The sequence below is a fragment of the Rhinopithecus roxellana genome, chromosome 18 (genome assembly GCF_007565055.1).
Source record: "Rhinopithecus roxellana isolate Shanxi Qingling chromosome 18, ASM756505v1, whole genome shotgun sequence".
NCBI classification, from domain to species: domain Eukaryota; kingdom Metazoa; phylum Chordata; class Mammalia; order Primates; family Cercopithecidae; genus Rhinopithecus; species Rhinopithecus roxellana.
Window position 1 is genome coordinate 69593795 of NC_044566.1, and position 23808 is coordinate 69617602.

At 39.4% G+C, this 23808-nt stretch overlaps 1 protein-coding gene across 5 annotated transcripts in view; it reads left to right on the plus strand.

Moving 5' to 3' along the window:
* Positions 1 to 23808, plus strand: part of WASF3 (WASP family member 3) — a 134867-nt gene that overhangs the window by 95305 nt on the left and 15754 nt on the right. For all 5 annotated transcript variants that reach the window (XM_010375090.2, XM_010375088.2, XM_030922328.1 and 2 more), the window contains 3 exons: positions 16048 to 16182; positions 18286 to 18439; positions 22631 to 22748. In XM_010375090.2, the coding sequence (XP_010373392.1) occupies positions 16048 to 16182; positions 18286 to 18439; positions 22631 to 22748 (407 nt within the window). The remainder of the gene's footprint in view (positions 1 to 16047; positions 16183 to 18285; positions 18440 to 22630; positions 22749 to 23808) is intronic.

The following is a 23808-nucleotide window of genomic DNA, read 5'->3' on the forward strand; positions in this document are numbered from 1 at the left end:
AGAAGTAATTATTAGTTAGGTTGTTTTTTATTTCCCCTTCCTCCATATGGATTTTAATACAGCAAGATTTAATGCATCATAATTCTTAAGAGCACAAGTTAGAGCAGTTCTGGCTATCACTAAATTTATCTGGTTTTATCATCTCTCTCATTGTATTTCATATAATTATTTCTCATATCAGGTACATGATTGTGATAATCAGCAGCCTAAAGTAGTAGTCTTCCTTAAAAGACACCCTTTTAAAAAGGGAGTAAACATTCTCTGCTTTAATCTACTATTCTTTTACACACATTGTCTGGCAAAAATAAATACAAATATAAATATGAAATAGGTGGAAAAGAAAAATACGTGACCTGTAATCAAGAGAAACAGAAGTCAGTCAGTAGAAGCAAGACCCACAGATGACCGCAATTTGGGAAATAACTGGTAAGTACTTTAGAGTAGTTATGAAGAATTTATTGAAGGGGCATCCAGTTTCTGGTCTGGCTTTATAGAACTTGGAAGTCACTCGTATCTACACAGTAAGTGGAAGCTCAGTAATCTGAAAACCAACCTTTTGAAAGATCCATCAAAGAAATGAAGTTACAGGACAAACTGATGCCCCCAGATTTGGAAACACAGAAACCCATGAGCAGAAAGCCTTGTGGGAACCATTTCAGGGTTGCAAAAACTTGGTGAGTTGCTGGAGGCTCAGTGAGGACAAGTTTGAGAGTTAGAAGCTCCAGAGGGGCCCAGTCAGAGGGGCTTCCACACTTGTGTATTTTACTGCGAGCAACCTTACCAGGTTCTTACACTGAAGACTGGAGAAAAATCTCTGTTCGTCCATTCAGGGGAGAGGGGAATGGACTTAAAGCCCAAAACATCTGGGCGTAGTGGCTGACACCTGTAATCCCAGCACTTTGGGAGGTCGAGGCAGGTGAATTATGAGGTCAGGAGTTCAAGACCAGCCTGCCCAAGATGGTGAGAACCCATCCTTCCTAAAAAAAATACAAAAATTAGCCAGGCGTGGTGGTGGGCGCCTATAATCCCAGCTACTCGGGGGGCAGAGGCAGAGAATTGCTTGAACCCAGCAGGCGGAGGTTGCAGGGAGCAGAGATTGCACCACCACATTCCAGCCTGGGCAACAGAGTGAGACTCTGTCTCAAAAAACAAAACAAAACAAAACAAAAAAACAACAGCAACAACAAAAATGCCCAAAACATTTGAGGCTTTTTAACCTGCCCACCCTCCGAAGAAATTATTTCAGCAGAGTCTAACAGACTAAGATTTTACCAGAGCTTAACAGACCTGGTTGGAGGGAAATACACAACTCCAGTCCCTTCTGGTCTTCCTGCCTAACCTGAGGGGAAGTGGGAGTGAGACCCAGGGTCCCAGGCTCATTAGAAGACTGAGACCCCAGTCATAGGACTGTGGAACACTCCCTTTTCACACCCAGCCCCCCACCCCCGACCCCTTACCAGCCCAGCACTAAGGGCCTGTGTACTGGGATTCCTTGCACTTTGTGTGTCTTGTCTGGTTTTCATCAGAAAATTACAAAGCGTACTAAAAGGCAAAAAACACAGTTTGATGGGACAGAGCTAGCATCAGAACCAGATTCAGATATGGGGGGAATATTGGCATTGTCAGACCAGGAGTTGAAAAGAACTATGATTAATATGCTGAGGGATCTAGTGGAAAAGTAGACAACATGCAAGGACAGATAGGTAATGTCAGAGATGGAAATTACAAGAATCAAGAAAAAGATATTGAATGTAGTGCAAAAGTCGAACAACGTGTGAGGAAATAGCAGTTTCAGCAGAGAAATGGAAATCATCTTTTTTTGTTAATGCTAGAACTTGAAAAATACAGTATCAGAAAGAAAGAAATCACTTGTGGGGACCTAATAGCAGACAGGACACAGCAGAAGTGATTGGTGAACTTGGAGACAAGTTAATAGAAATTATCTAAACTGATTCACAAGAGAAAATGAATTTAGAAAGAAAGCAACAACAAAAGTTTAGAGCATCTAGAGTACGGGACCATATCAAATGGTCTGACACATACGTAATTGGAATTCCAGAACAAAAGGAGAAAAAGAGAAGGAATAGAACAGAAGAAGTAATGGAAGATAAGTTTTGAATATTGATGATAGATATCAACTGACAGACACAAGAAGCTCAGCAAAGTATAAAGTATACGGAAGGGATAAAGTATACAGAAAGTATAAAAAAACCACATCATAATAAAATTAAGGAGGCCAAGGTGGGTGGATGACTTGAGGCCAGGAGTTCGAGATCTGCCTGGCCAACATGATGAAACCCCATCTCTACTAAAAATACAAAAGTAGGCTGGTACCGTGGTGCACGCCTGTAGTCCCAGCTACTTGGGAGGCTGAGGCATGAGAATGGCTTGATCCTGGGAGGCAGAAGTTTCAGTGAGCTGAGATCGTACCACTGCACTCCATCATAGGCAACAGAGCGAGACTGTAAAAACAAACTACAACAAAAAACCCAAAAAAAATTTACTAAAGGAGCAAAGATAAAGAGAAAATCATAAAAGAAGCAAGAGGAAAAGTATACATTATGTAAAAGAAGGGAACAATGTTAAGGATGACAGCTGACTTGTCATCAGAAACATTGGACCAGAAAACAGCGGATAAGTGCTAAAAGAAAGAAAATCGTCATTCTATAATTCTACAGTCGGTGAAAATATCTTTTAAAAATGAAAGACATTTTGTTCAGACAAAAATCTCAGAGAATTAGTCTTCCAGCAACCTGTACTACAAAAAATTCTTAGGCTGCAGGGAAATGATACCATTTGGAAACCTGGATCTGCAGGGAGTCCAGATTACCAGAAAAAGTAAATAGGGGATTAAATAGAAAAGGTCATCAATAATTAGGTCTATGTCTGCTTAAAAGACTAGTAACTGTTTAAAATTTATGGCATTTATAATCTATGTGACAGTAAAATATGTGGCAGTAAATGCTGAGTGTGAAAGTGATAGACTTACACTGTTGTGTTTTACATTGTTTATGAAATATTATGTCATTTGAAAGTAGAGATGAGTTAAGGGCACATAGTATAATTTCTAGTAACCATCAGGAATAACATATAGATATCAAGCGAAATCCTAAAATAATGATTTGATTATCCCAGAAGACAAGAAAGAAAGAACAAAGGAAGAAGGAACAGAAGGGCTAAATGGAAAACAGATGATAGATTTAATCCTAACTACATCAATAGTTTCTTTAAATAAAAAACATTTTAAACTTTCTCTTAAAAGGCAGAGATTATCAGGCTAAATTAAAAAGTGAGACTAAAATACTTGCATTTTGAGGATGAAGACACTGATTTAAAGAAAGTTAATGAAAAAATATGCCCTGCAAATGCAAGATATAAGAAAAAATGTGCCCTGCAAATACAAGATATAAGATATGGTTTTGTGAATGTTAGATAAAGTAGACTATAAAACAGACAAGCCAGGACCTTTAATGGTAATAAAAGAGTCAAGAACACAGAGCTGTAAATGTATATGTACCTAATAAGAGGGCTGCAAACTACATGGAATAAAAATAGAACTGAGGGGCGAGGTAGGCAAACTCAAAATCATAATCGGAGATTTTAACAAGTACCCCTCAGTAACTGAAAGAACAAGTGGACAAAAAAATCTGTAAGGATATAGGGGGTTTGAACAATATACCAGCCAATCTGACTTAATTCATCTTTGTATACCAAACTCCCAAGTTGTAAAATACACATTCTTCTAATTTCCCATGAAACGTATACCAAAACGGGACATCTGGTAGGCCGTAAAATAGTAAGTTTAAAAAGATTAATATACGGAGGGTGATGATAATGGGATAATTATAATCTTTTTAGATAATTCTCAAATATTGGAAAATCAAACAGTATTTAAAAAATAATCCTCGGGTCAAAGAAAAACTCAAAAGGGAAATTAGAAACGATTTCTAAGCATGTGGTAATGAACACAAAATATCAGTGTATTTGTGGGATAAGTGTGTAGAGAAAAATTTGTAGCTTTAAATGGTTATGTTAGAAAAGAAGAAAGGTGTAAAATCATGAGCCCATGCCTCAGGTGGGCCCTTGCTGTTGCTCTGCACTCCTGTTGTCATCTCTGTGTTAATTAGTTTTTGTGCTCTTAGTTGCCTATTTCATGTCTTTCCACCTCGTACCTCCCCACTCTGCTGATGACTGTGCTTATTTCACTGGTAAAAGAAAAGCAATCAGAGGAGAAGTAAAGGTCTCCCTCTGACACACTGCACACTGATAGGCCCTGTACCCCTGTGTCCTGCTCACCCTCCCTTAAATGGACAGGCTGTTCCTTCCCCTATCCAAGCGGTCTCCTCCAGCCAAGCACTGGATTCCATACCCTGAGGCTCCTTCCAGGCTACATGCACCTTCTGTCTTCTCTGTATTTTCTTTTCCCCTTCTTTCTGTGTCATTCTCATCAAGTATAAATATGTAAAGAAGTCTCCCAATTTGAGTACATTTCAAATCATCCTCTCTCTGTCATCCATTTCTTGCTCCCACAGCAAGATTCCTTGAAGGATGTATTCATACTCTATATCCCACGTTGTCTGTTGTCCCCATTGAGATTTCGTCACGCTCATGCTTTTGAAACTGCTCATTGGCATGACCTCTGACTTGCATACGGCTGAGATCCAGTGGCCAGGCTGCCTTTGTTACTTCATCTGTTGCTGGCATGCGACTCACAGGTAGCTGCCTCCTCTGGAGGAACTCTCTTCACCTGTGCAGTGGTCTGCCGCCCCACCCTGCTGTTTTTCCTACCTCACAAGCTGTTCTTTGCCTCCTCCGTGATCTTACCTACTTGGCTCTTCTCTGCCTGTTCTCATTTACTAAGTGACCTCATCAGGTCCCATGGCTCAAAATCTTTATGCTGATCATGTTCAAATGTATGTCTTCAGTTCTGACCTGTCTCCTAGTTTCAGACTTACATACAACTATACAACTGTCCACTCAATATCTTCACTTGGATTTCTAATAGGTATCTCTAATCCCACATGTCTAGAACTGCACCTGCGATTTCTTTCTCTCTTCTCCAGCCATCCCTCATCTGTTTTAGCAAGTGGAAGCTGTCCTCTTACAGTGCTTTTGATTATCTTCTTTCTCTCATATCAGAGACATCCAGTCCAATAATGGATAAGGTCAGTCATCTTCAAAATGTATAGCAAATCTGTATGCCTGTTAGCTGCCCCGATGTCACTATTCCGATCCAAGTCAGTATGCCTCTCGCCTTCTGCCGGATTTCCAGTCACTCCCCTCGACCCCCGCCCCAACACAAAGGGAAGGGCATCTGTTTCTCTGTCCTCTTCTTCTGCCCTTTTCCCCATCACTCACTGGGCTTTAGCCACACTGGCCTCCTTGATGTTGCTCATATACACCAAGCACATATTTGTCTTCTGCCTGGAAGGTTCTTGCCCTAGATATTCATCTTCCCCCTCTTCAGTCAGTTGATACCATCTTATCAAAGAGGACTTTTGTGACCACTGAAATACCACCACCCACTTCCTTCCACTCTGTTCTCTATAAAAAAATACGGCTTTATTTTCCGCGTAGTGCTTATTTTCACCAGTCACATTGCTTGTTTATTGTCTGTTTGTCTGTTTTCCTCAACCATAATACACCCTTCATGAGAACAGGGGCTGTGTCCACAAGTGTATTTCTTCAAGCAACAAGGACAAGGCCTGATACACGGCGGATGCTTGAATATTTGCTGAAAAAATGAATACGCTGAATAATCAATGTCTGTTAGGTCTTAAAATGCTTAGAAAGAATATTGTAAAGAAGTATTTTAAAAGTTAATTGTAGTTAATTATGGTTGATGTTTCTTTTTATTTTTCTGAATTTTTCAGATTTTCTGTCATGAGCGTGTGTTTTATAATCAGAATGGTAGCAGTCGAGTCTTTAATTGGACTTTGGGTCATTTTTCCTACTGTTTACTTTCCTGTATTTTCTGTATTTCTTACAATAAGCATGTATTGCTTTTATAGGAGAAAAAATAGGTTTAAAAAAGAGGGAAAAAAACTTTAAGCCCAATATTATGACTTGTTATTTTATGGAATTCAATAGGAACTGACATTACAGATACCATAATGAAGTTTCTTTCTTAACTTTTCATTTTGAAATGATTTTAGACTTTAAAAAGATCAAAAACAGTACAAATAATTTCCATAAGCTTTCACCCAGATTTCCCAGATTTTGTTTTACATTTCTTCTTTTTCTCAGACCTCTCTTCCACTTCCCCCCATACATATGCATGTATGCATATATATTAAAAATGATCTCTTTTTTTGTTTCCTTTAATCTGAAATAGTTCCTCCGTCTTTCTGTGACTTTTATGACCTTGACGCTTTAGAAGGGAACCAGCATTTATGTTATGGAATGTCCCTTGGTCTGGATTTTCTGATATTTCCTCGTGACTGGATTTAGGATATTGACAGAAATACCACACGGTGATAATGTGTCCTCCCCTGTGCATTTCATTAGGAAGCTCGTGTGTCTGCTTGTGCCATAACTGGTGATACTGACTTTCATCAGTGGATTGATTACCCGAAGTTTCTGTAGTGCAAAGATTTTTTTCCCTTTGTAATTAAAAAGTATCATATGGGGAGACACTTTAAGACTGTATAAATGTTCTGTTTCCCATCCTTCGTTGAACCCACTAGTCTCAGCATCCACTGATGATCCTTGACGGAAACAGTTGCTGTGGTGGTTGCAGAATGATGATTTTTTTTGTCATGCCATAATTTCTTCAACATTAGTTAGTTAGCATTCTGCTGCAAATGCTTTCACTTATTTGCCTATTTATTTACTTGCTCATTTATATCAGTATGGACTGATGGATTATTTTATTCTGTGGTTTATAATCCATTGACTTATTTTGATCCTTACATTTTTCTACATTTGGCTGGTGGGAGCCCTTTCAGACAGGCTTCTGTGTCCTTTTGACATCTCCCCACCAATCTCGGAAGTCAAGTTCTTTGAGCACTTGACTCTTTCTAGCACAGCAGTGCATTCTAGGCTCATGTGGTTTTCTACCCTCCGGCCTGGAGTCATTTTCCCAAGAAACCTGATTCCTTTTAGTGGAGAACAAAAAGCCGAAATCTAGACAAACCGAGATCTAGGTGCTAGTGTGTGTGCTGAAATTTATGAAAGCTCTAGTTATGACTGCTCTTTTGTTCCCCAGGAAGGACTCATACAAGATAACTTGGTTGTTTCCAGTAAATCTTCACTTTTAAATACAGCGGAAAAATCCATGTACAGTTTTTATGCTTTGGCAATTTAGAGGTGTGAGACAAAGTCAAAATATTAGTGATTTTCTTTATACTTCGTTTTCCAAAGTAAGAAAAGTTTCTTTTAAGCTATTCGTGTCTTTAAACAACTGAGTATAGTTTCGTAAACAAATTAAAACATTTACCTTTCTCTTTACCTAAACTCTCTTTACCTAAAACTCTCTGTACCTAAATTCTCTTTACCTAAAACTCTCCAGAATTTAGAAACTATTTATCAGTGGCTAAGGCCAAAATAATTGTCACCCAGTTACTAAAAATAATTCATTATTCAAAAAATAACATATAATTTCATGTCATGACCGACCCTATATTACTGACAATCTGGCCAGCCTACAATAAATAACAAAGTTATTTTTCCCCAAGAAACATGACTTCCTGGTAATAAACCTTCCCAAGACCAAGACATAAAAAAAAACTCGTATTCTAACCCAAACAAAAATTAATCATCAGTACTTCCATAACAATTTTTAATTTAAAAGTGCAGTTAGTATACAAATATATCCCAGTTTTGTTAGTTATGTTTTCTCCGATCTATAACTCACTTTTATACTATTTAAAGTATTTAATTTATTTTAAATAAATACTACCATATATAATCTATAGTTCCTTGTAATAGTCCCATTAAAATGTTAGGTACAGAAAAAGATGACATCAAGCTAAAAACGAGATCAAATGAATAAAAAAAAATACAGTTCAAAACGTGTTTTCTAATAAATAGACAAGTATACACACCAAACCCGATACTCATTCCTTACGACTGTGACAACTGTGACTAAAGACTGTGGACTTTCCTAGACAAGAGCCTTCCTGACTACATAATACAATCACTGCTGCTCTTGTAGATACAACCAGAGGGTGGAATTATGACCAGAAGGGGGAACTTGTGAGCCCTTTGCTCATTCTCTCGGCTTGCCAGCAGAATTTCACAAAATCCCTTGTCAACAAAACTTCACAAAGTGCCTGACTCAAGGACCGAGAGCAGCCCTCTGGAAGAATGCCCTAAGGATGATACACGGGGTAGAGCGCAGGTTCCCGCATCCCCTGCCTAAATCACTGCATTTTCCAGAAAAGGTGAATCAATAATCCTAGCCCTTATCTTTTCCTCTGCAGAAGATAATGTCTAATGATTTTGCTTTTATCATCTGTAGCCAGATGTATCCTCACATTTTACTCTATTGTAACTTCTGTTAGGTTGGTGCAAAAGTATTTAATATAACTTCTAAACACATTTGATGTACCTGCTAGACACAGGCAGGGCCACCATCACTTATCTATAAACTGTGGGCCAAAATACTACTTTAAAATAGTCTAACAACTCCTGAGAAGCCTCTCCCGGGTTACATTCCTCAGTAAGACTTACAAATAAAGCTAACTTTAATTCTTCAAAAGCCTGATTTTTCTTTAGTTGACAGAGGCATTTATCTCAACCTGATGTACTTGGACATGAGTTCATGTGGTACTAATAAGTCCAGAAGTGGAACCTTTGTCAACAATAAATTGCGTTTACCTCAAGGTGGCCCATAATTCAGAATTAGTTCAGCTATTAATGGACTTGCCGTTGAAAGAGTGAGTAGAATCCAGCTTTTCAAATCATTTGCTGTTTGCAAAACTGAAGGCTGTAATTATAACACTTTATTCTTATTCATCAGAAAATATAGCTCCTTCCATTTTTTTCTCTTCAGACACTTGTCAGCTTTCAGCAGCTGGCAAAATATTAATTATGCAAGTCTTTAAATTTTATGTCCCTTTATAAATTGAGAACTTCTGAGTGGAAATGTAGTATCAGTTGCGTGTTTTTCAAATAGGTTAGGCATCGGACATAGAGGCAAATGTTGCCTGTCCTTTTCTGCTTGTACAGCATTGAGCTGAGAGTACATGGTGGTGTTCTCAACAGTAGTTGCTGTGCTTTGAGAATATTGCTGTCACTTTTGCAAGAGGCTATGGTGTACACTCCCATACTCTTGGTGCATATGCTGTCCCTATTAATTAGTTTTCTGTACAGCCGAAGGGGATGGGATGGGAGCTTTTAAGTTGCACTGGAGTATGTGTGTATATATCAATTTATTTTAAACTGTGAATGGTCAAGCAGAAACACAAAAATTGATTTCATTTTGTGACTATGTCAGACATTGAGAAATAAAGAACTGATAGACTTGAATATGAAGCATTTGGAACATGGTGTTCATCTACAAATCACCCAGCATTTCACCAAATGGATTCTATAAAACAGTAGTTTTGAAAGATGTTATTAGGTGTTTCCAGGCCCAGTCACTATAAGAACATGATATGTGAGATGCTTCTCTTGCAGATTGCCAGTGCACATTAGCTTATTAATGACTTTGAGACACCCCAAGGCATAGAAACATGTTTAATCCTTTAGCTCTTCATTGCCCAGCCTTCCTTGAGCAGGAAGCATTTGTTGGCTTTGTGCTTGTTAGCAAGAAACACTGGCATAGATCATGTGTTTTTCATTCAGCTGATAGTTGTTGAGCACTGGCTGAGCACAAGCAGTGCAGAGGTGAAAGGCAGAGCTCCAGCTCTCCTAGAGCTTAGATGAATGAAGGCAAGATTAGAGTTCTCTGACGAGTCCAGTGATCCAGGTCAGCTCAGGGCATTGTGGAGCACAGAGGGGGGCAAATGCTCTTACAGAGTCCAGTCTACATCCTGAGTTAGCCAGGACTCAGTTCTTGTGTTCTTATTCACTTATTCTGAAATCTTTTATGAGTACCTACTGTAAGCCAGCATGCTGTAGACATTGGAGACTGATAAAGCAGTACACAGAGCTAAGGGGAATCCTTGTCTTTGTGGATCATATGTTCTAGTGATGGGAGACAGACAAGAAACAAGATGAATACATACAAGTGCCTAATTTATTACTTGGTGATTAGTGCTAAGCAGGAAAATACAGCAGAGCAGGGATAAGAGGGGTGTGTGATCACATGTGTGATGAGGTGATGGCATTTAGCCAGGGCTGCTAGGAAATCCTCACTTAGAAGGTGACATTTGGGTGTAGAGCTGGATGAAGTGAGGGAGCAAACCATGTAGTCTCTAGAGCAGAAGTGGTCTACACAGAAGGAACTGGAAATGCAAAGAACTCGGGAGAAGGGGGTATGCTTGGCATGTCTGAGAAACAGTGAGGAAGCCAGGGTAGTTGCAGTGGGACATACAAGGGAGAGGTTAATAGGAGATGAGGCCCAAAGGTGAACGGAGCTAGGTTGTGTAGGAGCTTATAAGTGGTCATCTGGCCTTTAACTTTTATTCTGAGTGAATTGGTAAGGCATGGAATGGATTTGAACACTCAGAGGAGCAACAGGATCTGAGGCTGGTTTGGACAAGATGGCTGGGGCTGCTTGGTTTAGAGTGTTCTGAGCAGGGGCGTGGATGGAGACAAGGTTGCTGGAAGACCAATCCCTTGGCAGTTAGGGAGGTTGAGGCGAGTGGTGATTATGCCTTGGGGCAGGGTAGGATCAGGGCAGGTGGTGCAGAGCAGTCAGACCCTGGATGTATTCTGAAAATGGGTGTGTATGACAGTTTGCTGGAGAGCCAGTGTGGAGTGTGAGTGAATGAGAGATGGCAAGGATGATCCTAAAGTCTGGGACTGGAGCAACAGGAAGAATGGAGCTGGCTCTTCCAACAGGGGAAGACAGGAGAGGAGCAGGCTTATGAGGGGGTATGTGGACTCCATTCCGGCCAAGTTATATGTTCAGTTATTAGACACCCAGTGGTGCTGTCAGTAAGGAGCTTGATACATGCGTCAGGATCTCAGGAAGAGGTCCATCTGGAGGTAGAAATTTAGGAATCGTCAGCATAGAGGAAGTGTTTACAGCCATTAGGCTGGATGAGATGCCTAAATGAATGTTGATGGAAAAGAGAAGAGGTTGGAATATTTAACACAGATCTTTTTTTTCTGTATCAGTAGTTTTTAAAAGTGGAGTTTTTGGAAATGTTAAAACACTAGGTTTAGAAGCAGAAGTAATTAGTGTTTTGTTTTGTTTTGTAGCAAAAAGAACTTTTGTTAAAGAAAAAGAAAAAGCCAAGACCTTGAGCTCTGGGCTCCTGCAGAGTTTTGAGTCTGGGGAGTGAGGAAGCAGCAGAGGGAGTGGAGGGCCCGTGAGGTGGGAGGCCACCTGCAGGCTCTTGGCAGGCAGGCCTGGCCTGGGCATCATGGTCAGCACTGGGCCGTGCCACGAGAGGCCGGATGGATGAGACCTGGAAACTGGCCCTTGACTTAGCAGGGAGAGATGGTCTGCCGAGTTGGGTCAGCCCTTTCATAGAGTGATAGGGCAAAAACAGGACTGGCGTGGGGTTGGGCAGAATGGGGAAAGGGGCAAGGACAGAGCAGCATGGAGTACTCCGGGGAAGCTTTGCTGTGAAGGGAAGAGAAAGAGTATAGGGTGAGGAGCAGGGGAAGAGGGAGGGCGTTTTCAGTGCAGAATTCTAGATTTTTATGATTTTCTTCTCCGGGTTTTTTAAAAAAAATTGTGATACAATTTATATAACATTAAATTTACCTGAACCGTTTTTAAGTGTACAGTCCAGTAGCGTCTTTGTGTGTTGCTATAAAGGAATACCTGAGGCTGGGTAACTTATAAAGAAAAGTTTATTTAGGTGATGATTCCGCAGGCTGTACAGGAAGCATAGCACCAGCATCTGCTTCTGGTGAGGCCTCAGAAGGTTTCCACTGATGAAGGAAGGTGAAGGCGAGCTGTGTGTGCAGAGGTCACATAGAGAGAGGAAACAAGGAGCGGAGGTGCTGCCAGGTTCTTTCTAACAGCTAGCTCTCACAGGAACTGCTAGAGTAAAACTCGCTCACTCAGGGAGGGCATTAGTCTATTCATGAGGGATCCACCGCCGTGATCCAAACAAATTCTATTACGTCCCACCTCCAACATTGGGGATCACATTTCAGTATGAGATTTGGAGGCAACCAGCATCCAAACTGTAGCAAGTAGTGTTAACCACTGTGTATACATGGTTGTGCAGCGGATCTCCAGAATGTTGTCATCTTGCAGAAGTAAAACTCTGCACTCATTAAAGAACTCCCCATTTCCCTCCTCCTCTGACCTCTGGCAACCACCATTCTACTGTCTCTATGAAATGGACTACTTTAGATGCCTCCTATAAGTGGAATCATGCAGTATTTGTCTTTTTGTGACTGGTTTATTTTGCTTAGCCTAATGTCATCCTCAAGGTTCCTCCATGTTGTAGTATGTGTCAGAATTTCCTTCCTTTAAAGGCTGAATAATATTCCATTGTATGTGTGTACTACATTTTGTTTGTCCGTTCATATATTCATGGACACTCAGGTTCTTCCACCTCTGCTGCTATGAATAATGCTTCTGTGCACATAGGTATGCAAACGTCTCTTCAGTCCTTGCTTGCACTTCTTTATGGGTATATACTCAAGTAGAGTTGCTGGGTTGTATGTTTAATTTTGGGGGGACCACCACACAGTTTTCCACAGCAGTTGTACCATTTTACATTCTCACCAACAGTGCACAGGGTTTTAATTTCTCCACATTCTTACCAACAGTTTTCTGCATTTTTGTTTTTGTTTTTTAAATAGTGGCATTCTAATGGGTATGAGAGGTGGTGGTGAAATGGATTTCAGTCATTCTTAAAACTGTTAAAATGATTGAAATCATAGCAGATTTGTAAGAAGAGCAATGGTAGGTAAAACACTTAGGCTTTGGTCCGCCCCTGTGAGTGCTCAGGAGCGTCAGCTATTACTGTGAGGAAGGGGGTGCCCATGCATGAGGCAGAGGGAGCAGAGCAGCTGTGCAGAAGCACAGACAAAGTGTGAGGAAGTGGGAGAAGTGTGGGACTGCAAGTAGTGCATTCTGGCTGGAGCACCAGGCGAGGGCAGAAACGAGGTGCAGCCAGTTAGAAAGGCTACTGTTAAAAAGTCAAAAATAACAGATGTTGGCAATGCTGCAGAAAAAAGGGAATGCTTACTTACTGTAAACATGGTGGGAATGTAAATTAGTTCAGCCACTGTGGAAAGGAGAACGTAAAATAGAAGTACCATTCCATCCGGCAATTCCATTACTGGGCATAGACCCAAAGGAAAATGGATCATTTTACCAAGAAGACACATGCACTCGTATGTTCATCACAGTGCTATTTGCAGTAAGAAAGACGTGGAATCCACCTGAGTACCTCTCAATGGTGGACTGGATAAAGAAAATGTGGTACATCATGGTATACTACACAGCCATAATAAAGAATGAGGTCATGTCTTTTGCATCAACATGGATGCAGCTGGAGGCCATTATTGTAAGAGAATTAACACGGGAACGGAAAACCAAATACTGCGTGTTCTCACTTATAAGTGGGAGCTAAGTATTGGGTACACATAGACATAAAAACGAGAACAGTAGACACTGGGGACTACAGGATGGGGAGAGAGAGAGTGGGGCAAGGGCCGACAAACTGTCTCTTGGATACTATGTTCACTACCTGGGTATGGGATCATTCATTCCCCAAACTGCAGGGTCACTCAGTATACCCATGTAACAAACCTGTACATGTACCCTCTGAATCTAAGGTAAAAGTTGAAATTATTTTTTAAAAACTGGGAAAAGAAATGAAGTGCGGTGTACAGGGCCTTCTGTGTCATACTGAGGGGCTTATTAGATTTTATCTTGAAATGACAGGGAACAGTAAAGAATTTAAATAGATTAAATTAAATAGAAATGACGTAGTCAGTTTTTCCTGTTAGATCATTTGGCAGCAGTGCGATGCATGGGTTCGGGGGTGGGAGGTGAATCTAAAAGCTATTGAGGTAATTCAGGAGAGAAACGAGGGTCTGGGGCAAGATGGCAGTGGGTGTAGAAGGGACAATACTTGGTGTTGAGTTAGCCATAGAGAGAGGGAGCTGTCACAGTGACACCAGTTTCTGGCTTGGGCTTCATTTTGGATGGTAGGTGCTTTTCAACATGGGGATGCAAGTTTGAGGTAAGGTGAAAAGGAATTATATTTCAGCTTATACAGGATTTGAGAATCTTAACAGACATCAACATGGAGATGCTCAGTAGCTAGTTAGATAACAAGTCTGTAGCTCAGGAAAGAGTTCATAAAACAGTAAATGAGCATTAATTCTGGACGCCACAGCTAGTTATAGTATGTTAAAATGTATATAGTTTGTGTAAAGGCTTTATTTTTTTTGTCTTTGTGGAACCATTTTGCATATTATGGGAATGGAAACTTTTCGACAGAATATTGAGTGAACACGGAAGACCATGCTGTGGATATTGAGCTTTAAGAGAAGCAATTTATTGCTTAGCTGAAGGCTGAAATCTGGATTTTTCTCTCCTTTTTTGGTGGGGTATGGGGTACATGTTTATTGATTTATTCTTATTTTCTAAGAGAAATTCTTCTTGTTAAAACAGTTACACAGAATCTATGAAATTATACTAATTTTAAACTCGTAAGAATTCATCCCCAGTGTCTAGGTGTAACCATTTAAGCAGTAAAATATTTTAGTCCATTTCATTAAGTAGATAAGAAATTATCGAGTGTTTCATGGCATGAAATAATTCATGAAGATGGCAGCCAAGGGAGTCCAGGGAGCTATGTGATAAAAGCAGAGAACTAAAAGTTAGAAGACCATATTTTTGTTTCGTCCATTTCTGCTATGTACTAGCCATGGGATTTGGACAGATCACCCTTCTGATCCTCTGTTTAGTCAACCAGAGAATGAAAACATTAACTTCCTGTTTACCTCCCGGACTCACTTACTCATTGAACAGGTGTATGCAGGAGACATCACACAGGCAGAGTTCACGGTCTCATGGATTATAGCAAAGGGTACAGAAAGTGGCTGTGAAAGCAACGTATAAACTGTAAAGCACCACGAGAACTTTAGGGTTATTCTTAACTCTAATGAAGTTTTCTTCCTGGGAGGTTCAGGTTCTCTTTCTCATTTGAGTGATAAACCGATAGAAAATAAAAATAAAAAGAAGTGGTAGGTATCTCTTTCAGAAGAGTTAAGGTGAGGTGTCTTACCCAGTCAGAGTAGGCAGCTATTTAATATTTGTTGAATGGATAAAGTAATGGTGTTAGGATTTGGAAATTCAGTGTGAGCAGATAATGATTCTTATCTTGCTTGCTAAATTTTCAGAAATGTTACATTTTAAGACAAGTGGGAGTTATATCTAGCACTCAGAGGAATGTAGAAATGAGCCATGCAGAAAAAGTTAACTCAGAATTCAAAATCTTGGTTTATAGAGAGTACCTGAGTCAGCACTATATACCTAGATTTCAAGATACTAATTGGAAGAATTTAATGCCATTGGAAAGTGTTAGGCACAAATAAGATATCTAATGTTTCTGATTGTGAATGAGATAAAATCCCCGATTTAAAGGCCAACATGATAATTGAATTATCTTGGGGAATAAAGTGAAAGTGTGGTTCCTGAGATTGTATTTACACTTAAAGCATGAAAAATGAGAACTTAAGTTGCAATTAGTGGGAAGCAACTTGAGCGATAGCTCATATAGCAATAAAGATTCTATACTATCTGGGATATTTTAAAATTCTACAACTTTGAGTCAGTTTCAGATTTATAAGAGTATCTCTAATAAACTTCAGAAGTTCTAAAGGCCGTGGACTGTGACATTTTATTTTCATACTCGTTTGCACGAAATCCCACATGTTGACAGGTGAGGATGTGTGAGGGTCGCTTCATCAGCTCCGCAACAGATGGCCTTCTCCATTCATTTTATTCTACAGGCAAACATGCTGAGGACATATTTGGTGAGTTGTTTAATGAGGCTAACAACTTCTACATCAGAGCAAATTCTCTTCAAGACAGAATTGATCGCCTCGCTGTCAAAGTCACCCAGCTGGATTCAACAGTGGAAGAGGGTAGGTAATTGCTTGAAAGCAGTGAGCTAGAAGTGATGTTGACAAGATGGTAGTAATTAATTGCAGTGTAATTACTGCTTTTTCCTTGGGGTGGTATGCTGATATTTCATCGTGTCTTTTCCTAGAAGAATAGTGAGGGGGAAAAAACCTACAACTTTGGGTTAATTCACAATGAAAAGATTCGTATCTGGCCTACTTCATACTCTATACACTTTTGTAAGAAAATTACCAATATAGTATTTGTTTTAAAGGCTTCTTTGAATATAGTCAGTATTAGAAGCCTCAATTTAGGTTACTGATAGTTATTTTTAAAATAGTTTCTTACCTAAAAATTACAGAGCCACTCTAGAGATAATGATCCACCCGAGACAGTGTTACACATACCTTGTGTGACACAAGCACCTGGTGCTCTTAGGATTGATGCCTGTAAAATCCTGGTGATTCTGCTGATTTAAAAATTGTGTTAACCTTCTCAGAAATAGCATTTACTGAAGGCCTTTAGGCTGCAGGCTTTAAAATAATGTTAATACTGACAAGCATTGTATAGTTAACTGATAGTCATTTGATGATGCACCCTGAAATTGTCAGTCTCAACAAAATTGAAACTATCAACAATCCCTTTTTAAAAATTTTACTTTCAGTATCTTGAATGAAAGACTGAGATTGAGCTGGAGAAAATATGCTAAAAAAAAGTACAAAATATACTACTTCATATTTATTTTGAGAAAAATATTTAGGTTAAAATTTAGTTTTACCTTTAAATAATGGCAGTTAACAGTTTCTCTTGTTGCTTTGAAAAGATCCTAGTGTCTGATTTTTGCGCTGTTATCTATAGAGTAGTATTGGTAAAATATAATGCTTTTTTTTTTTTTTTGAAGTAGTTATTTGTAGGAGTCATCCCATATCATTTAAAAAATATATGTTACCTCATATTCAGGTATTTTTCAAAGGTCAAAATTTGATTAGTGAATTACAAATATAACAAAAATGTAGAACTTTGATTTTAATATCCATTATAGAAGCATTGTTACTTTTCCAACAATAAGTATTACTTGATCTGTTCAGGTAAGGAAATCTTAACATCTTAAACCAATCATTCACGTTTTAAGTTAGTATCACAAGTGATTTTTAATAGCTATTCATATTTCTTCAGCTTTTTGTTGGCTGTTGCCATTTGAATGCTTATGATAACCTTACCCTGGAAAAGATTAATCTGTAGAATAAATTTTATGAGATTTTATAGTACATGTCATATCTTTAAAATCCTTTTCCAAACAAGATTTTACCTTATTACTTTTCTTGGTCATGGATGTTACAGTAGAAGAAATACTTGACTGAAAATTAGGAAGTCCGTATTCTATTTTGGTCTTGCCACTTTTTCGCTAGAGTTTTTGGAATCTTAACATTTCTGAAGCCCAGCTTCAGTGGTTGAATAGGTGGGTTAATAGCCTAGTCTATCCACCTCATAAAGAGTTTGATGAAAGTCAGATGAGTTAATAAATGAAACGTAAAGTGCTGTACAAGCACAAGAAAGAACTTTACCCAGCCCCGATTTTCTGAATCCTTAGTGTAATTTTGTATCATCGATCAAGCTACTTAATTTTGGGGACTAGATGCATGTTGAAAAGCCTTGCCATCTTTCCTTAATGTTTGTTGCAGAAAACCTTAATGTGTTATTTCCATTTGTGTAATTTTTGCAGAAGTATTTCCCACATGCATTATATTTAAACTAATGTTGTTTGAACGGTGTTTTCCTTAGGGTATTGAAATCTGTGCATTTACATGCCTGTTACATTCATAGCTATATTCCTATGTGATTTCTGAGAAGTGCTATTTAAATAAAGAATGTTACTCTAATATTAGGTTCAGTGAAATAATTAGATTACTACCAAAAAAATCATGATTTGACCTCATTTCATAGTGATAGCTGTTATCTGTGAAAGGGAAGGAATACACATGCCATTAAGCATGGTTTTAAATGGACAATAAAAATATTATTTGGTTGTTCTAGGAGGTGTTTTTGATTGTGAGTCAAGTGGTACTTATTTCTAAACAGTTAAAAATATTTCTATGTAACCCAACTGGGGGGTTTTCTCTAAATAGTCTCACTACAGGATATCAACATGAAAAAAGCTTTCAAAAGTTCCACAGTCCAAGACCAGCAGGTGGTTTCAAAGAACAGCATTCCTAATCCTGTTGCTGATATTTACAACCAGAGTGATAAGCCACCACCTCTGAACATCCTGACACCATACAGGTATAGCTTCATGCGCGCCAGAGCCTTTCCTAGAGGCGAGGGGAGAGCTGGGCAGAGCTGGGAGCAAGCTGATGCATTGTGTGGGAATGTCCTTGATGGCTCATCTGGGTTAAAATTCAGAATTGCTTCAGACTTTGAAAATAATAATTGCATTATACAGTGAAACTACTCATTGGTACATAATTATTAAAGTTATAGTATTTCAGCATAGTGATACATTTAACAGTAGAAACGTGAGCTCTGATTTTAGCTTTTAGATGTAGCTACCTTAAGTAGAAGTGAGTACGTTGCCTGACAGTATTGTGTGTGGTTATGTTTTTAGATTCGATGTCAATTTGAAAGGAACTACATAATTCATTTATAATGCAGCAAAATACATGTCTCAGCACTGCAGAGACATTTGCTATTTAATTCAGAAAAAACATATTCTGTAGTGTTAGGGTTTTGAAGAGTGAAAATATAGTCAACAAATTAACCTTCTGTTACTGGAAAATGGTAGGACACGTTATCAGGACCAGACTTCCAAGAAAAACAATGGAAAATAAATAGCGCAAAAAAATAATATGAAGAGACTAACTAAAGATACTCTCTCTAAACACCCCTCCTGCCTTCTCCCAGCTCAGCACTTTCTTCCCATACCTGCTGTCGCCTCCTGTCCCACATCCCTCTTTCAAACACTGTCTCTCCGTCCCTTGTGGTATGCCGTGTCCTCTCCCCACCTCTGTGGCCTCCTGTGGAGCTCAACCTTTGGCCTCTGACAAGCACAGACTGTGGTGGCCAGTGATCCTCACAGCCTCAGGCCAACTCTCTGGTGATTCTCCTGTGAGGGCCTTCCAGGAGCCTGCGAGTTCTCCACTTCCATTTACTGCCCTCTCAGCAGTCCTCCCCATAGGGACCCTTTGGCCCGTCTCAGGGAGTACATCTTGGTCCGAATTCCTGTCCCTTCTCACTGTCCACAGGGAGATGTTTGGAGCCACCCTGTTGCAGCTGTGCTAGGAAAGTGCAGTTCAAACTACATCACTTTCTTTCTGCACAGACAAGGGAGGCTCTCAGAAAAACAGGCCACATGGAAGGTGATGGCAGAGGAGAAAGATGCCACGCCTTGTTAGGGAAAAAGTAGACTTCTCTGGAGGTTTTAGCACACTTATTTAAAAAGATGAAGGATATGTGTGAATGTAACATTATAATCCTAACGTTTTAATTTATGGCTTTGCATTTATTCAGCGGGCGTTTTCCTGGGGCAGTTGCATTTTTACTTAGCACTGAAGCCTCAAACACAATATGACATGTAGGCTCCTGAAAGCTCCTGCCCGCTGTTACTGAGAAACCTCACCGGAAATTCTGTTCCAACGGAAAAAAGATTGGGTAACCCAGTGAACCACTTACATGGATTAATCTAGATCATGATAAAATATTTGTAGTGAGTTACAGTTTTTAATTGCATGAAGACTGATTTGACTTTCACGTGTGTGTGTGTGTGTGTGTGTGTGTGTGTGTATTCAGTCTTATGGAAAATAAAGCATATCTTTGACTTTTTTTTCTTTTTTGAGACGGAGTCTCGCTCTGTCACCCAGGCTGGAGTGCAGTGGCGCGATCTCAGCTCACTGCAACCTCTGCCTCCTGGGTTTAAGCGATTCTCCTGCCTCAGCCTCCCGAGTATCTTTGACTTTTTAATAGTGTGTTTAAGGATCGCGGTGCCAGCACACATTTGCTTTTTCATTAATATAGCAATATTTGGGGTATATAACATACAGACTTTCACATTTGAACTTAAATATGGCACTGTGACAATATTGTCTTAATATAAGAAGTACAAAGCGACTGAAAAAAAAGATTTTTTTGGGGACATAGTTTTGCTTCACTTTTGTTGTCCAGGCAGGAGTGCAATGGTGTGAGCTCAGCTCACTACAACCGCCACCTCCCAACTTCAAGCGATTCTTCTGCCTCAGCCTCCCAAGTACCTGGGATTACAGGCATGTGCCACCAAGCCTGGCTAATTTTTGTATTTTTAGTAGAAATGGAGTTTCACCATGTTGGTCAGGCTGGTCTCAAACTACTGACCTCAGGTGATCCACCCGCCTCGGCCTCCCCAAAGTGCTGGGATCACAGGAATAAGCCACTGTGCCCAGCCTAAGTGACCGAAAAATTAAGTGTTTAGAAGCTATAGGAAACAACAGATGCTGGAGAGGATGTGGAGACATAGGAACGCTTTTACACTGTTGGTGGGAGTGTAAATTAGTTCAACCATTGTGTAAGACAGTGTGGTGATTCCTCAAGGATCTAGAACTAGAAATACCATTTGACCCAGTGATCCCATTACTGGGTATATAACCATAATATTATAAAGCATTCTTCTGTAAAGACACATGCACACGTATGTTTACTGCAGCACTATTCACAATAGGACATACTTGCAACCAACTCAAATGCCTGTCAACGTTAGACTGGATAAAGCAAATGTGGCACATATACACCATGGAATACTATGCAGCCATAAAAGAGAATGAGGTCATGTCCTTTGTAGGGACATGGATGAAGCTGGAAACCATCATTCGCAGCAAACTAACACAGGAACAGAAAAACACCACATGTTCTTACTCATAAGTGGGAGTTGAACAGAGAGAACATAAGGGCACAGGGAGGGGAACATCACACACTGGACCTGTTGAGGGGTGGGGGCAAGGGGGAGGGATAGCATTAGGAGAAATAGCTGATGTGGATGATGGGTTGATGGGTGCAGCAAACCACCATGGCACATGTATACCTGTGTAACAAACCTGCATTTTCTACACATGTATCCCAGAACTTAAAGTGTAATAATAAAAAAGAACATATCTGTTTATATTCTTGTCAAGGTTAACATTTGCTTACTTAAGTGAGTTCCCGCCTTCATTAAGGTACTGGCTCCATTTTTAGAAAAAGAAATGCACATCTTATACGTCTTAAATTTTGCAGCTTTTTCTAGACCTCTACCTATATTCAAGGCCTTGGTATCTTAGGGAAACAAATTATCTTTCTCACAATGATGTTATTAATGTAATCTCTATCATGCAGGTTGCCTGTCAATTAAGAAACTAGGAAAAGAAAGGAAGGACATTAACAGTCAAAGGTTAAGGTGTAGTGTGCGTTGCACTGGCTCTTCAGTGATTTTCAGACATAGCGCCTAGAATAGCCCCATAGGCACCCAGGCCTTGGTATTTGATGGTAAGACACTTAACAGGAGATGGCATAGCGGGGGCTTTCATGACAGACCTTTGCTTTCTTCTGAACAATTAGCCTTCTTTGACTGTTTGGGCATCAACTCTCCTGTGCTCATTTAACTGATTTTGCTTCCCCTGTGTTCCTGGATGACTCATTGAAATACTGATATGAAATAATATAAAATGTTCTGCCTCCTTTGAAGGTAGTCTTCAGAAGCATTACTAGAAGACAGTGTTTACTTTGTATCATGATGGTTTTGATCATGACTGTTGATTTACATGACAGCTTTGGACCTCTGCTAGCTGCATCTTTGGTTTTATGATAAATGAGCTACTTATATGAAGACTTAAAATATTCTTCAGACCACAGTAATTGCTGTGACAGTGCTTTAAAATGAAATGGCTACAGGTGAATAAAGCTTCTGTGTAGGTTACTTCCAGTTTGAAAATACATAGGTCGTCCCTGTTTTTCCTCACATTTATGCACATAAACATTTTGCTTCTTTCCTAATTGAACTTACAGATGTTGGGCAAACTTTCTTGAGAAAAAGGGATAGAGTACTTACTACTTTTTAATCCTAACAATGTTGAAGCTCCAGTGTGGAAGTGAATGTGTGCTTTCTAAGAATCCATCCGTCTCTGTGTGTAGTCCCATGTGGGAATAAGCAAAAAATTTCCTGAAGTAATTGAGGTGTTATAAATTGCTGAATATGAGCCATGTTGTGATTTTTTTTTTTTCTGAGCAATTTTGTATACTCGATTCTAAATTTGCAAGAGTACTTTTAACCTACAACAGGTTATTCTACAATAGGTTGCTGTTTTATGTTTTCACATTTTTTCAAATAAGGAAACTTAAAGACTTAATATGTGTAGGATAGTTTAAGTGCCCCATGTAGACGTTATAATCCCATGAGTTCAAATCAACATTAACCTGCATATAAAAGTCTCTAACAGTCTTTTCTTCCCTGACTTACAATACATTGATTTGTAGAGATGACAAGAAGGATGGGCTGAAGTTCTATACTGATCCTTCCTATTTCTTTGACCTCTGGAAAGAAAAAATGCTACAGGACACAGAAGACAAAAGGAAAGAGAAAAGGCGTCAGAAGGTAAATACTTTCAGTATGGGAAATGTGCATATCAGTGTTTAAAAGGAGATTCTTGTTTAGAAATAGAAAATTATTTAAGCGGTTGAGATACTGGATATAGTGCTGAAGTTTTTTTAGAGGTTGCATTTCTCATGAAAGATCCTGACAATTCAGTCTAACGCAGTAATACTATTTTTCAGTAAATACTGATTTGTTCCCCAGCACTTGCTTTGCTTTAACAAAAGTAGTTCCTGAACTTAGTTTTGCTACCATGTTTTAGTAACTTCTCTCCTGCTTTCTCAAATTTTTGTAAAGCAGTCAGTATTCCAAATCAGATACAATGATGTGCTTGTGTCTTTTTAACATTTTTAATTGTTGGGTTGCCTTCTAGCTGTAATTAAAATCTTGGTGAGATGTTCACATGGCATTGAGAGGCATATGTGGTTTGCACATTCAGGGGATAGGATTTACTGAAAAGGAACTTCCCTTTAAGGGGTAGGGGTAGGAAGAGACTTGCAAGTCTGAAGGTTGAGAAATACCTGCATTGCAAGCAGTCATCAAAGGAGAAGTCCACGCTACTAAGGTAAAGGGATTTGTGTTTTGAAAATTGTTCCTTTAGGACCCAGAAATTAGACTTCGGCCACTGAGTGGAATAATTCTCTAAGGACAAGTATTTTTTAAATATTTTTATACGTCAGCTATATTTAAAAATGACCATCCAGTTTGCTTGACAGATTAGAGCACTTTAGTTAGGAGAAATGCTTAGCATTTTGTGAGCTGATAGCCTTAGGGTTTTGAGGCACTGAGGGTGTTGGCCCAGTAGGAGTGACAGTTTGGTGTGGAGGAGAATCTGAAAATTGAAAACAGCATTTAACTGAGAACAGTTTGCAGACTGCTGTTGTAAGACACCATGACTGGTTCCGGGAAAGGGGGATGCAAAGGACTTGGTCATTCACACAGTCTTCTTGTGCTCATGGCTTTGGGAGATTTAATTGGGATATATCTTGGAAAAGTTGCTAGGTTTTACAGAGCATTCAAGTGAAGAAAAAAGAAAGATACCAATCTTTTGAGTGGAAAAGGA